Source organism: Corvus moneduloides, chromosome 1 (genome assembly GCF_009650955.1).
Source record: "Corvus moneduloides isolate bCorMon1 chromosome 1, bCorMon1.pri, whole genome shotgun sequence".
Classification (NCBI taxonomy): Eukaryota; Metazoa; Chordata; class Aves; order Passeriformes; family Corvidae; genus Corvus; species Corvus moneduloides.
Window position 1 is genome coordinate 35,805,284 of NC_045476.1, and position 14,998 is coordinate 35,820,281.

The window sequence follows — 14,998 nt, forward strand, 5'->3', positions numbered from 1 at the left end:
AATTTTAATTTCAACTGGCTTGAGTGGAGGAGTCAGAGAGAGACTTAAATGCTCTAATCCTCTGTATATCATGGTGAAGGGTTGAAATCACGGCACCTGCTCTCACATATGCAGATCCTTCCATTTGGGGTGAAAATATAAACCTGCTGCTCCCTTTGGGTGAGGAAGAACTCTTTATAGTGTTCTGGGATCCAGTGGCATTTTAGTTCTACCCATGCTCCAGGATGACCCTGGCAATCTCCATAAGTCTGTGTCTGCTCTGATGAATCCCCCAGAGACAAAGTCAATTATGGGAGCACAACTACACATGTGTTTCCAATGAGCATCTCAACAGTTTAAAGAGTGGGTGAACCTGACACACATACCCATACCCCACCCAAGATTAGGGATTGTGATAGTAAATATTTAAGATGGATAAATACATACTACTGGATAAGCACAAGTACCTGTGCCACCATTCTTGTCTGCTCCCACTGAGTCTGCTCTTTGCTTTGGTGCTGTGATGCCTGAGGATACAATAATCCTCAGGTGCTAAAACTTGCCATGGGGGGTCATGACCTTTTGTTGTCATGCCCCAAGCCCTCACCAGCACTTGCCCTGCCACATATGTAGGACCTGTGTGTTCACAGTTAATCAAGGGCTGCATCTGTCTCTCATCTCACTGCTGGTGCCTGGTGCTCGATCTGCTCTTGCTCTCAGAGCTTCAATGCCCAGGGTGTGAACATTTTGTAGGTTGAATAGCAACAGAAGACACCCCCAAAATGGATTGTGCTGCATTTGTTTGAGAGACTGTGTAAATCACCAGTCCTGTGAAGTGCTGATTCCTTCATGTGCTGTGAAGAACAACAGAAAAATGAGGATTGAATAATTAAAAGTTAATTGCTTTACACACTAGCAGTTTGTACACTTGAGAGAGCAAGTGTGGAGTAAGGGACCTTCACACACCTCTCAGTACAGCGAGCCCTTATGGGGACAGACAGGAAAGAAGGAGATTTGCCTATATCCCGGATTGCTGCTTTATACCACAGACAGCTACTTAATAGCTGACATAATGCAGAGGTCCACAGAGATCTCAAAGCCTGGGAATACCCCAGATTTTTTGGATGCCCCATGAGACTGAGAAAAAAAAGACAGCAAAATGGAAGGAAAAATCTCCAACTATTAAAAATACCCACAAGAAAGCTTTCAGTTAAATGCAACCCATATAAGGTCTCTAGAATGGACCCCTCACATGCAGCAAGTCAGCTGTCCAAAATACAGGGAGAACAATCTTGATAAGCTCCTTGGAGCTGCCAAAACCTTCCTAAGGCAAACTTTCTACAGAAACTTTTTTTTGTGCTGGTCACAGCTCACGTCCTGCTTTGTCTGGTTATCCTGCCAGAAGCATAAATGAACTCAATAAGAATAACAGGAGGATTAGGTTAAGCTTATTTTTAAAACATTTCCCACAAATTCATCTCATTTGCCTGCTTATAAACACCCTTGCTCATCTTCTCTGTGTGTCCAATTAGGTAGGATATACTGCAGGTGGCTTAAAATAGAAACTGAAATACAGTAGCTTTGCAGTTATGCATGCTAAAGGAAAGGTAATTAAAATTTCATGTTATGAGATGTGAACTGATCATCTCAGGGGCCTGAATGGATTTCTCCTCCCTATATTACATGGCACAGTTGGCCAGCTATCACATGTGTGGGTATCCTCTTCTTTGCAATACTTACTGACCTCTGCCTAAGGCAGAATATGAGAGCTGATGGGTCGGTTTCTTGAATTATTTATTTACAGAAATAGACATATTGCCATCAGCTGAGCATCCCCGGATTTTATTTAAAGTCAATACTGCAATAAAGCCTATAACATAAAAAGCTAAAATTAAATTAAAACAAATTCGCAAAGAAAGCCCTGCAGAGAACCTGTGGTGGAGGTTAATTAAAATGAGATCGAACAGAGGTCTTGGATTTTGTAGCAGCTGTAGTTAAAAATCTGTGGTACCTGACAGAGATACATGGTGGTTTCCTCTGATGATGCTTACAACTTTTCCAAACAGTATCTTTCCAAAAATAGGATTTATTTTTGCAGCTAAAAAGAATACTTCAACATAGCAGGTATTTTTTCTTTGGCAATGGATTAAGTTGCACCAAACTGCAGGTGGCATCTTTTTAAATATTTCCACAAGGAAGGCTATCATTTTGCTTTTCTACCAGTTTCTCTCCACACCTTGTCTCCTTTTTTTAAAAACCGTGCATTTTATTATAATACTGAAACATCAGTGGTGCTTTCCAGAATGGGAAAGAGCTCTTTCAAAAGCTATTTATTAGTGTATGCAACAGGGATGTGCTTGAATTTCACCATGTCAGTTCTACTCCATGTTCATGCTCACTGTGAAGCAGTGGCATTTCAATATTGCAGCTTTAATATGGATATTTATGATGGTGAAGTCTATATTAAAGAAATTATGCCTAGAGCATGTTTTAAAGCCTATCAGACAAGCTCTGAAAAACGTGAAGGACAGCAGACCTATCATTGCAGGTTTCTTCTACAAGCTCCTTACAGACAAGAAAAAAGAACCACAAGTGAATTCTAGTCAGCGAAACACAGAAAGGATCTCTCAGTTGCCTGTGGCCAGACAAATTAGGCCTTCTGCCTTTGGAAAGTCACCCTTTAGTTTTCCCCTGGGAAAAAAGGGGCAAGCAAACAGGATATGGGTGTCCAGATTTGAATGTGTTTTCTTTTGTCTATTCCAGTAAAGAATGAAACAAGGAGCTGAAGCTTTCTGAAATTATCTGTGGTACAGCAAATGGTGGGAAGACAAAACAAGGATTACTAACTGATGCAAAGATTACTGTAATACAGCTGTCACGGACACAAAAAGTCACAATGATGAAAACCTGTCACCCAAATACAGCAAAATTCCTGCTGACTTCAATGAATCAGAATTTTACCTCATGACTTCAAGGCACCGTAGAAAAACAAACAAAATCAACCTACCAAACCTCTATTAAAAGCAATCCAGGAAAAACAACTTCTGAGAATGCAGTCCATATGGACAAATGATAAGGGCACTAGGGGTACCCTGCTTTTCTGTTAGATGTCTCCCCCCTCCTCCCTACTCCACAGGGCCTACCATCCTTCAGGATCCTTTTTGTCTCAGTCAAACTGACCTTACAGTTTAACATGCAGAGTCTCACATCTGTCATACAATGGACAGTGAGGAAGACAGCAATTGGTTATGAAACACCTGACTTGAATTTCATTGAGCCATGTAATAAACCAGAAAGAAATGGAGTTTTACTAGGCAGAAGCAGGTTTTCATCATAAGTCTCTCTATACCTCCATTCATGATAATGACAAATGAAGTTCTTTCCTGAAGAGTGAGAAATGAAGCCTCATAATGCACTTACAGCCAGTAGGAAATAACATCATCTCATTCAGTGTAAAAGGACAGGTAGGGTTGTGATCATGTAACTAGGTAAGCAAAACAAATACATTCCAGACATGCCATCCTTTGAAGGAAAGGAAACTTCCACGGGTTTAATCACATGCTGCTTCATCTGGTTTTCCTATAACAGATCTCTGCTTGTTTAAAAAAAAAAAGTTAACTTTCCATATAGGGAAGTACAAAGTGGGTCATTGGGGAAGCATGCGCTCCTCGGCTGGAAGCAAGCTATGGACGGTCCCAGGTGAATGGTGTCTATCCAACACCACTGTTTTGTCAGATTTTGGACCCCTCTCCACCCTAATCCCTCCCCCCACCTCAACAGGAAAGGAGACATCTGTGAATCCTCTGGCACTGCTTCGATGTATTACAGCTGTAATAACCACTGATACAAAGAGAAGAATGTTTTCTAGCCCTAAATTCCTGAGGTACTTTTCTGAACAGACACAAGTGGATGGGACTTGGTTACATGAAAAATACCCCGCCAGGCCCAGGGGTGTGGGGAAAGACAAAGAGGAATCATGATCTGCAGATAATTGAGCTCAGCTTGGCTTTACATTTATCTTTTCTGACCACTCAACCCATTTTTCCAAATCCAAACTTCTAATCTTTAAATCTAAACACTATTTTTCTGGCAGCTTGTACTCACTCACTCTTGGCTATATCAGATGAAAAATACTTCAAGGAGGGAGCTTAAAACAGTAGTGATCTATGGACTTACATATATGCAGCAGTTTTGCAGTACTCCTTACCATTACCATGTAGGCAGAACACTTTGATGCTCTCTGCTAGAAATCCCAAAATGCATCAGACACCACAAACTCCATTTTCTCTTATTGTTAGCTATGTCAGCCACCAGCAGTCTAAATCATGGTGCCTCTTACCTGTATTTCAGTCATTTCATGGCAGTAGGTAGTCCGGACAGGTATGCATGGAGAACTGGTTCCCAAGCACCAGAGCTCTTGCAAGGGTTGGGAACACACTGGCTCTCCCAGTGCCTCTACTGCCATAGTGCTGTGTAGTGCCTCAGAAGGACCACAACAGGTTGGAGAGATGGGCAGAGAGGAATTGTCTGAAGTTCAACGAAGGCAAATGCAGGGTCTTGCACCTGGGGAGGAATAACCCCATGCACCAGTACAGGCTGGGGGCCAAACTGCTGGGAAGCAGCTCGAAGCAGCTCTACAAAGAAGGACCTGGCGGTGTGCCCCTGTGGCCTGGAAGGCCAATGGTATCCTGGGGGCATTAGGAAGAGCATTGCCAGCAGGTCAAGGGAGGTGGTCCTGCCCCTCAGCCCTGGTGAGGCCACATCTGGAGTGCTGTTTCCAGTTCTGGGCTGCTGCGTACAAGGGAGACATGGGGCTCCTGGAGCAGGTCCAAGGGAAGGCAACAAGGATTGGGGAACTGGAGCATCTTTTTTATGAGGGAGTTGGGCCTGTTCAGCCTTAAGAAGAGACAACTCAAAGAGGACCTCATTAAGGTGTATAAATATTTAAAGATGGGGTGCCAAGAGGATGTTTCCAGGCTCTTCTTGGTGGAAATCAATAGGGAAAGAGGCAATGGACAGAAATGGGTGCACAGAAAGTTCCACCTGAACATGAGGAAGAACTTCTTTACTGCGCAGGTGACCAGGCACTGGAACAGATTGCCCAGAGAGGTTGTGGACTCTCCCTCACTGGAGATATTGAGGAACCATCTGGACACAGTCCTGTGCAATGTGCTCTAGGATGATCCTGCTTGAGCAGGGAGGTTGGAACAGATGACCCCACTGTTGTCCCCTCCAACCTTACCCATTTTGTGATTCTGTGATTCATAGAATAATCATATCCTGGTGCAGATTTGCTTAAAAATAAAAAAAGAAACAATAATTGTTTCAAATGTTTTTAAATTCCTTTCTAACCAGAAGTTCCCTGGGTCGTACAGCTGCTCAATGACAATTTGCCCAAGAAGTTGAGTAAATTGTTTCATCCTGAGCTCCTCTCTGTTGTGGTTACATTGCTGCTAGTACCCAAACTCAGGGCCAGCTTTGGGCAGGCAGTCTGACAGGCACAGAAACATCCATTCTTCAGCACAAGGCCAGTGGAAGCAAGAGCCAACCCCTGCTCTGTGCCAGGTCTGCAAGAGGACCAGTCAGAGCTTCATGTCATCAGTCCTTTTCTTGAGCCAACACCACTGGCTTTGTCTTGAAGGGGGACACAGGCCGGCTCTGCCCTGGGGTGGGTGGAAAGACACATGTGGAGGCTGGTTCAGGAGCAGGAGCCAGGACAGGAGTCACCCTGGTGAGCCCTAAGAGCTACAGCTGCCCTGCACTTACACCACAAAGGAGCCCTAGAGCAGCCTGGCTTCAGCCAGAGCAGCTGCTGTGCCCTAATTCACAGCCAGGACCTGAAAATTTTGTGGGGAGAATTTTGCAATATGCACCTTGGCAGTAAACTGAGGGTTCCAGAGATCTCAGTTCCATCCAATCCTTAAACACTTGAAACAGGATTTTCTGAAGTCATTCTTCAGCCTACCTTTCTTTTGTACCAGCCTGCAAGAGTGAACATAGGGGCATACCCACATGAATTTCACAGCTGCAGGACATCACTGTTAACAGAGAAAAAAACCTTCAAACCTTCTGCTTCAAAGCCACAAGCCCTTGGTCCCCAATGCAGTGGCTCACATGCTCTCTGCAGCCATTTACGGCATCACTGCCAATCTTAATAACAGAGATCTGATGGGCTACACAACACTGCAATTTATGCTTTAACTCCAAGCAGTAATATTTGCTCTAGTTAAGTGGAAATTTTTAGAAAAACTGCAAGACTGCAGCAGTTAACTGCATAAATTTAATAGGTTAACTGAAATAAAAACTCATTAACTGATTAACTGAGAACTATGGATGGAGTAATGTCACCACATCACAGGGAACATTTAAGTCAAGAATTGAAATAAAGTAGATTTGCAATTCTTGAATGCATGTGATTAACAGATTCAAACAAATGATGCTTTACTATGTCAGTTATTGCTTGCCCTAAAATACTGATGATTAAATTCAAGTGTTTAAGAGAAAAATGCATCCAAGGACAATTACAAAAGAGAAAGAGAGTAATTAATTATTCAGTGTGCTATTGCCAGTTAAAAATATAATAATAACAACAATAGCAAAAATATATATGAATAATAGGAAGAGTAATAATCATAAAAAGAGTTATCTTAAGAGTTAGGAACACAAATTTTCCAATGTGAAATAGAAAAATCTACTGCATGGCTAAACCAAGATACTGAATTTTTTCCAAATTATGGCAGTAGTGAGAGACTCAAGCACTGTCTAATTAGTCATTTATGAACTCAGCTGCTGTGTAGGTGTATTAGAGATGGGTGATACACTGATACCATATTGATGTCACATACCAAATCTGTTGATGCAATTGTTTAAAAAAAAAAGACCCCACCAACCTACTAGAAAGCCATGGATGCTAACAAGGGCAGGTGTTCTAGGAGTATGAGTCCTGTGTCTTCCTCTACAGTGTCTCCTGCGTCCTAGGCTTGGTGAGCACAGAAAGTCCTCTTCTTCCTCAAGTTCCCCAAGATCCCCAAATCCTCATCCATGAGCTTAAATTATTTCCCGATAACATGACAGAGGTTTTTCTGGTAACAGCGGCACAAGATATTGAGATAGTATCACCTATTTTTAATTCTGCTTACACTCGATCAGTTTCAGGAGTTTGAGTGACAGCCTTATTGCAATATCTTGTCTAAAATTTGCTGCTGAGTAACCTTGGTAACTTTTTGTGTTACTTTTTTTTTTCAAGGACCACTCAAGGATTCTTATCCACATTGAAACACCAAAATAGACAAGTGGCAATGGTGATGACACTAACTGCTAATCTCTTCTTCACACAGAGTTTACCAAAATCTCCTGGAAATTCAAAATCATTTCCCTGCTCAATGAACTTGCCTCCAAGAAGTTCAACCCTAAGGGTTATTTTTAGAGTATTACTCATGAGTACTGAACAACTAGCAGCGCATTAAAGACAAACAAAAAATACCAGCCCAAAACTAAAAGCAAACCACAATTAAAAAACCATAAAACCTGTCTAGTTACAAAACAAAGAACTAAAAAAGTGGTATAAAATTAGATGCTAGGTTTGTTAGTTTGCAGTCAGGACTACTTCAAAATCCTTTCTCACACATTTACATTGTACTTTCTTTTGCCATATGCTTTGCAGGGAAACACAAGTCACCAAAGTCACAATTTCAAAAAGAAAAAGGGTTAAGGGCAAGGTGCAAAACTTAAGGTGTTACAGATCTCTCAAGGTCAAGCTCAGGAGTTAACATGCAGCTAGGTCTCTACTCTGTAAAACATTAACTATATCCTTTTCACTTAACAACCACAACAATCAGGCTGTATGGTTTTTGGATGGCTAACAAAAGGAGAAACTACAGCTGTAAAAAGAATGAGACTTAAAATGAATTTGAGATATCTTCACAGAAATCTCCTCAGTAACACAATGTCAAGATAAATGTTTGCAATGCATTGTTCGCTGCCTTTTTTGGTATTTGGAGAAAACACACCCTCATTCCTAATATTCCTGCTGAGTTTATTTCTATTTCTGAGAATTGTTATTAACAGCAGGTGACTACCCGAGCAGCAGAATGAAAATGAAGCAATGTCAGTAATATCAGCAAAAATGACCAAGAAAGGTTAACTCTTGAAAATGTAGTATTTCAAAAGGAAAAATTCCATAATATGCAATGTTGGAGGGTAAAAACTGAGAAGCTATTCAAGTCAATGAGGACATTAGGAGAAAATAAAAGAATCTGACCGTATCATTCTGCCTCCTCACTTTTCTTACTTCTAGGAGCCTGTTCAGAATTTAAAAACCAGAATTTTTAAAATTTTAGTTAAACTTACCCTGAAATTAGAGAACATTGACTAAATACGCCTTTCCAAAAAAAAACCTCAGTTAAACGCTATGTTAATTAGAATTTCTTTTAATGGAAATTTAAATCTCCTGTAAAAGCACATCACCAGTAATAAGTTCTTTGAAAAGAAATTAATGAAAAATGTAAATCTCTCAAATACTCGTATTTGTACTTATACACACACACATATATTTATATCTGCAAAGATTTATTTCAGAAGGGTTTCCAGGACTTTCTTGAATGCATGTCCCATAATCATTACCTCCTTGCAGAAACTTCCTGCTATGAAAAATGGCCATGGTCATTGACTAAATTCCTTGCTACAACTTTATCAGTTTCTAACAAGACGCAGCATTCTATCATGTACCATTATTTAGCTATAAATTATAGTTTATCTTTATTCCTGGTTGGAAGCTGAGCATTCTAACAGCTAGCAACATCTAAACAGAAACAAATGAACAGCTACTTCTAATGGAATATGATGGTCATTTCAACATAACATTTCCTTAGGGAAAAATACACTTTTCTACAAAAGGACACAATCAAATTAAATACTTGCTTGATTTCATTGTCTTTCCAGGACAAACATTAGACATCATTTTAAAAGAACAGAAAAGCTCTACGGTAATTCTTGAGTGCAAGCATGCAGACTTCTTTTGACCATTGTAGCCAAAATATAAATCACTTTCTGCTGTGGTGTCAGGAAGTGTATTGCACTAAATTAATCATGAGCTACTTTAAAAAAGGAACAAAAAATCCACTGCAAAATTAAACAAATCTCTCTGTGTCCATTTTCCATTTGCATTGTCATCACCTACCTTTAAAGGATGATGGAAGTGAGATGGGAATGTTGCTGAAATGCATTCAACAGACCCTGTATGTGTGTTAGCTTCTCTAGTGCTCTCTGTTGTGCCTTCAGCCATTGGAAAAGATAAAGTATTATAACCTGCACACAATATAATCTTTACTCTTTGCCAGGCTCCTAGCACAGGGATACACCATAGCAAAATAAGTGCAGAGGCACACAGACTACAAGCCAAGCTGTATGTCTTCTTCTAGCATTTCCCAGTCCCAGATGTACTCTGCTGCAGTAGAAAAAAGTCTTTCTGTCTCATTATAAAAAAGAGGAAAGGCAATGCATAAGGGAAATCGAGTCATTCTAGAAAGCTTTTGCTAATAAATCAAAGAGTTCAGTGGATGTGCCCAAATGGAGAAAGCTGGGAGCACAGAGATCAGGCAGCTCCATCCACAACCATATAACGGTGACTCGGCTTGCTCTTACCTTTTATGTCAGGCATGAAAGGAAAGAGAATTGTATTTACTGAGTGAGGAGTAAATAAACTCATGCCAATTAAAGAACAGAAAATACGTCTCTTTGTTTTAGACTTTAAGCATTTTAAAGATAAAAAATCGTAAATCATTAGCTCAGACAAGGATTCTAGATCCTCGTCTGTCTTTCTTTTCTCCCAGGGCAGGATGGGCCATACATGGAATTTTTCTTAACTCACCCCTTTCAAACTCTCAACCCACAAACCCCACCATCCAAGAGGCACCAGTCATATTTAATATCCCTGCTTTAATAAGGTAATTTTCAAAATGTTTCTGGGAAGGCACACTTCTCTGGACCACAAGAAATAGCAATTAAAGTCAGCCTCAACTTTACAACCGACTTTGAAGCCAGAGGGAGTTTACGAAAATGTTTTGAAGTCTCTTCCTCCTCTTTCCTCAGTCTCCAAAAGTACTTTTTCTCTAGGTTATCACAAGCCTGCCTGCCTTTCTCACTGTTGGCTGCTCAGGTCTATTAGCTCAGGACCATCTTCTTCTGAATCTGGATTCAGAAAACTGTAAGTCCGTTTATTAATTCTTAGCAAAAACATCTCAACACATGTTTAAATGCTGTTGAACCTGGGCCTACTTCGTGGTTTTTCTCCTCACACAGTAACTTAGTATCTCCCTCCACAGTAAGCCACACTTACCGGTAAAATGTGGTATAATCCACCGTTGAATGACAGCTCTGGAACTCCCACGCTTTGAGTTTCTGGCATTCCCGGTGAGCTCGGAGTTTCACCCTGACTGTCCCATGACAGAGCTCGGGTACAGGTTTTCTCTGCGGGCGGCTGCAGAACTCATTGGACTCCACACGCCAGGATTCAGCAAAGTCATCCACATCAAACTTAAAATTCCCATCCCCCCCAATCAGGTCATCTCGCTTGTGCCCATTGTAATTGCCACACAGACCACAGAGTTTGCCTTTCAGATGAGGTGCAGCCATGACTTCCACAAAACTGTCTCCATCCCATGATATTTCCAAGCCTAATAAAAAGATAAGACAAAAATGCACATAGAAAAAGAAAGAGAAGAAATTGAGAATAACAAACTGCACCTTATGTTTGTGAAACAGCTTTCATGGGAACCTGAACAAAGCCATCGGCTTCATTCTCATAATGCTGTTAGATTTCTATATAGTTCCCATAGCTCCCAGTAAGTGCCTCTGGCAAGTGCAGTGTTTCTTAAATTACAGTCAATTACAATACATTCATGCCTATCTCTTCTTATTTTTGTTCCTTCATGCTAATGAATGGGGTCATCCTAAAAAATATGAAGCCAAGGCAGGACTACTCCCAACATCAAAGGAGAGCCCTTGCAAAATTCTGCAAATTGAATTTGCTATGGTAAATTTCTAGCTGACTTTGAAGGGGGCCCAGAATTTCAACCATTGCAACCCATTGCACAGGTCGTGATCATACAAAGATGTCCATGTCCTGTGAGACTCCAGCAGTGACCACCTTATGGGAAACATCCTACTTTTGCCTACAAAGCTGACAGTGATGGCTCATTGGGGTGAATACAACTGTTCCAATACAAGTACCTTATTTTGTGGGAGTAGAAAGAGTTATAAGGATTAAAGATATATCAGATGGGTAAAACTGTTATAAGAAAACATTCTGAATTGGATTCAAACTGTTCATTCAAAAGGCATTAATTACCAGCCTTTTGAAGTAGTCTGCATAAGTTAGCAACACTGAGAAGTGACGGTAACATCTAACCTTTATCTAATGGCTGGGATGTAATCTGCTACAATTTGATTTACAGGAAGGTTTGGCACTTCCAGAACATCAAAATCAAAGTCACTTTTGGTGAGTGAAATCCATTTTATCTGTCTGTACCCATCTAAAAGCTGGTGTCTAGCTTAAGTGAGCTGTCTAGGCCCTTTGATGGAGTAAAATAGGCAGCTCTGGATCGCAACAGGATTGTCTAATACAGAGGGAATAAACTACTTTCTGAATCTGAACTACTTTCTGTTCCCAGCAATACTCTAGAGGGACCAGAGATCAGGTGTAGACTAAACTTCTAGTTTTTACCTGAGTGACTGTAAATTAAATGAATCCCATTCTTTGAGGAGTAAATAGGCAGCTCATAGGGGAAAATACTTTTGATATCATTTGGGATAAAAACAAGAAACATTGCTGCTTAACTTCTACCCAAAAATGGCCTTTCTTGTAATTATTTCCATGTCTCATGAATCATTCTATGTCACATCTGCAGTAACCCTGCACCTGAAGATCACAAATCATTTTGCTGATGTTAATTTGTTCTCATAAAATACCTGTGAGTAGCAATTAATTAAGAATAAACACAGGATCCCACTTTTAAACAGGATAATCCAGATTTTACCCTGTTCTCCCTGCTTAGCCAAGAATACCAAAGAGCATCACTCTGTGGTGCAGGACCAGGGCTTCTCTCCAGCTTTCTTCGTTTGCTGTGTGGGCTGGCTTAGCACCACCCTTTCCTCCTGTAAATCAGTGCTTGTCACTGTGTGATCCAAATCCTGCCCTATCCTCATGTAAGTAATTAACATACCAGTGACTCAGTTCAAAGCTGGAACCCTTCCTTCAGCAACACATCCCATTGTCTCCTATGACAATTCCTACCCGCATTGCAGAGGAACAGGGTGAGGTTCAAGCAGCAATTATGGCTATAGAAGGGGTGTGTTGCCATCTTAACATCCTGCCCCAGTGCTTGTGTAGGTTGCACCATGTCACCAAGAGTTTTGGGAATGATTTACTCGTCAAGGCTGTGAAGATAATTCTGCATCACCTGTCACTACAGTATATTACATTGTTTTCTTACCACCATAGGTTAGCAATGATAGCACAAATATATCCTGAGCTAACTATGCCTGAAATCAGTTTCAAATTACCTCCTAAACCCAGCATGGGTGGGGACACCGTCTCCTCCTCCAAAGGCACTTTACACCCAGCCAACTGAGAAATTGTGCAAGACTACAACTGTTAATGAGGCCAGCACAGTGGCAAGGGGGAGAGCTGCCTTTTAAGCTGCTTCATACATTATCAGTGCTGGACAAATTCAAAATCCAGCTGTCTTTGCTTCTGACAACACTGAACAAAACAAAACACAGCTTGATTTGCAGACACAAGATTAATACTGCCGTGCTGGCATTTAGAAAATACTTGCCATTAAATTATAAACCAAGATTTCTTCAGACTTGAGAATCACATAAACTTTCTCAAAGTTTAAAGCATCAAGATCCAAATTCTCAAACAGTTCTTTTCAGAAAATAACTATAGTTTTTAAGGCTGTGTCCAAGTTCTTCCCCCAGAGAAGCTCCCTCAGAAGCTCCCTACTTTAAACAAAGTCCGAAAAGACTGGCAAAGGATTCTATCTTAATTTTCCTTTTAGGACTATTTTTTTCCTTAAGATAAAACTTACTGATCTTCAGTGAAAATACATTAATTATGAAAGGTTAACTTGAAAATTGTCCTGAATATTTATGTCCTTTTCACCTGAGTTAATTTACTTGTTACATTTTGCTTTTGTAGACCTGCAAAAGGCATGCAGGTATGCAGAAGAAGAATAACATCAAATTATGGCTTTTCTTCTCAGCATATAAAAATGCACATTTTAAAAGCTAGAGGTTCCTGCTTTGATTCCTGGATTTCATTCAAGAGACTCACTATCTAACAACCACATGGACATACTTTCCTCTAGCTGCTATGGCTTAATTACACTTTATTCTGCTGTAATTGTTCAGATAGAAGGGTAATTTCTAGCTTTGATGAACAGCGTAAAGGTTTCTGTCCATAACAGAGCTTTCTCCTTTCTGGAGTAACAAGGAAGAGTATTTACCCCTACATGCACGATAATTTTGTTGGAGCCTGATCACACTGTGCAGTGTGTGCCTTTTGTTTGCTCACAAGCAGAAAATCCAGTTAGTTTCTATAAACCAACAAGAGCTGTGACAGACGGGATTATGCTACAGAGCAGTGCTTGAAATGGTCTCCTTGGCAGACAGAAACTGTTTGGAAGAGTTTCTTGGTGCCTATACCCCCCCTTTCTTCCCCCCCCCCCAAAATGGATGAGTTTCCCATTCACTTGGACAAGAATCAGAATCCGAGAGATGTGAAGTCAAAGGATGCAACATCTGTCTCATCTGGGGATGTGCAAAAAAGAAATATTCTCTGAGTTACTTTTTCATTTTTTCCAATTATCCTCTCTTTGAAGGATGCCTAACCAACTTGTTACTTGATTTCTTAACTTGGCACATTATGTACTCTACTGCATTTTAAAAAAAATCCTTCTAGATTTATGTATATCACACACTGAGTTACTCATGCTGGGAGCTCTCATCAATTGTTCTGCATGATTTTCCTGGCATCCTTGAGATTTAAAGGAATCCTCAAGAACCAGCCAACAACTCTTCCATAAAGATTTAATGTCAAAGTGGTATAGAAAAAGTGCAGCAAAGTGGCTTTGTGCAAAAGATAGCAAAGAAAAAACAACAAAATGCTCATGCAATAGAGGAATAGATAAGCACCACCATCCCTGTGAAAGTCTTTTGTCTTTCCAACACACAAATTTTGGATAAGGACTCAACATATCCCAATCAGACCCATAGCTTCCAGTGCAGAGTGCAAGGACTTCTGCTGCATGGCATCCAGGGCTACAGCTGGTGAGGAATTTAGCAACAACACAGGTTTTCACTGGAAAATGCCAATTCATCAGAACTGAAATGCTTCAGGGAGACATATCGTATTCAACTTCCAAAACAGCACAGGCAAGGCTCCAAGCTGGTTTCCCGCCAGCTCGCCTGGTGGGCTGCCTAGAAGCATGAACGATCGGGATATGAAACTCCAGGACTACCCTGCCATGCACATTGCCTTGTAGCCAGGGACCACAAGACTTCCTGAAGCTTTGGGCTTCCCTGTTTTATCCAAGGCTCAACTCCCAGCTCTGCAAAAGGAAAACCAAAATCCGTGGGAATGCTGGCTGAGCTGTAAGCACCAGACCCTGCATTTCCCAGCCCAATTTTACTTTGAATTCTACTTCTAGTGCAGCAGTTTTGCTTATTTTTCATTACTTCCTCCCTTCCTCTCTTTTTTCACTGTACACTGGGAAAGCATTTATTTTTTAAAAATCCATGTTTCCTTCTGAAACAGAAATTTCTCCATTTTTTTTCTCCTGGTACTCAGAACTTCCTGTGGAACAAAATGTTTGCCTTTAAACCAGTTCTACTCAGCACATTCTTCTTCTCTACAGCCTCTCTGCTGCTTATCCTCTCCCAGCAAAATGGAGCCAGGCCATTCTGCTTCTTTCCAGGCCTTATGTGCTGAGGAAAGGAGGACCTGGCCCATCATGCT

The 14,998-nt window shown here is 40.8% G+C and overlaps 1 protein-coding gene across 7 annotated transcripts in view; it reads right to left on the bottom strand.

The window, feature by feature from the left end:
* Window positions 1–14,998, bottom strand: part of BMPER (BMP binding endothelial regulator) — a 148,804-nt gene that overhangs the window by 34,683 nt on the left and 99,123 nt on the right. For 6 of the 7 annotated variants that reach the window (XM_032105321.1, XM_032105331.1, XM_032105312.1 and 3 more), the window contains one exon: window positions 10,316–10,652. In XM_032105321.1, coding sequence (XP_031961212.1) covers window positions 10,316–10,652 — 337 coding nt within the window. Of the gene's footprint in view, window positions 1–10,311; window positions 10,653–14,998 lie in introns of all 7 variants that reach the window. The other variant, XM_032105356.1, reaches the window with a different exon arrangement.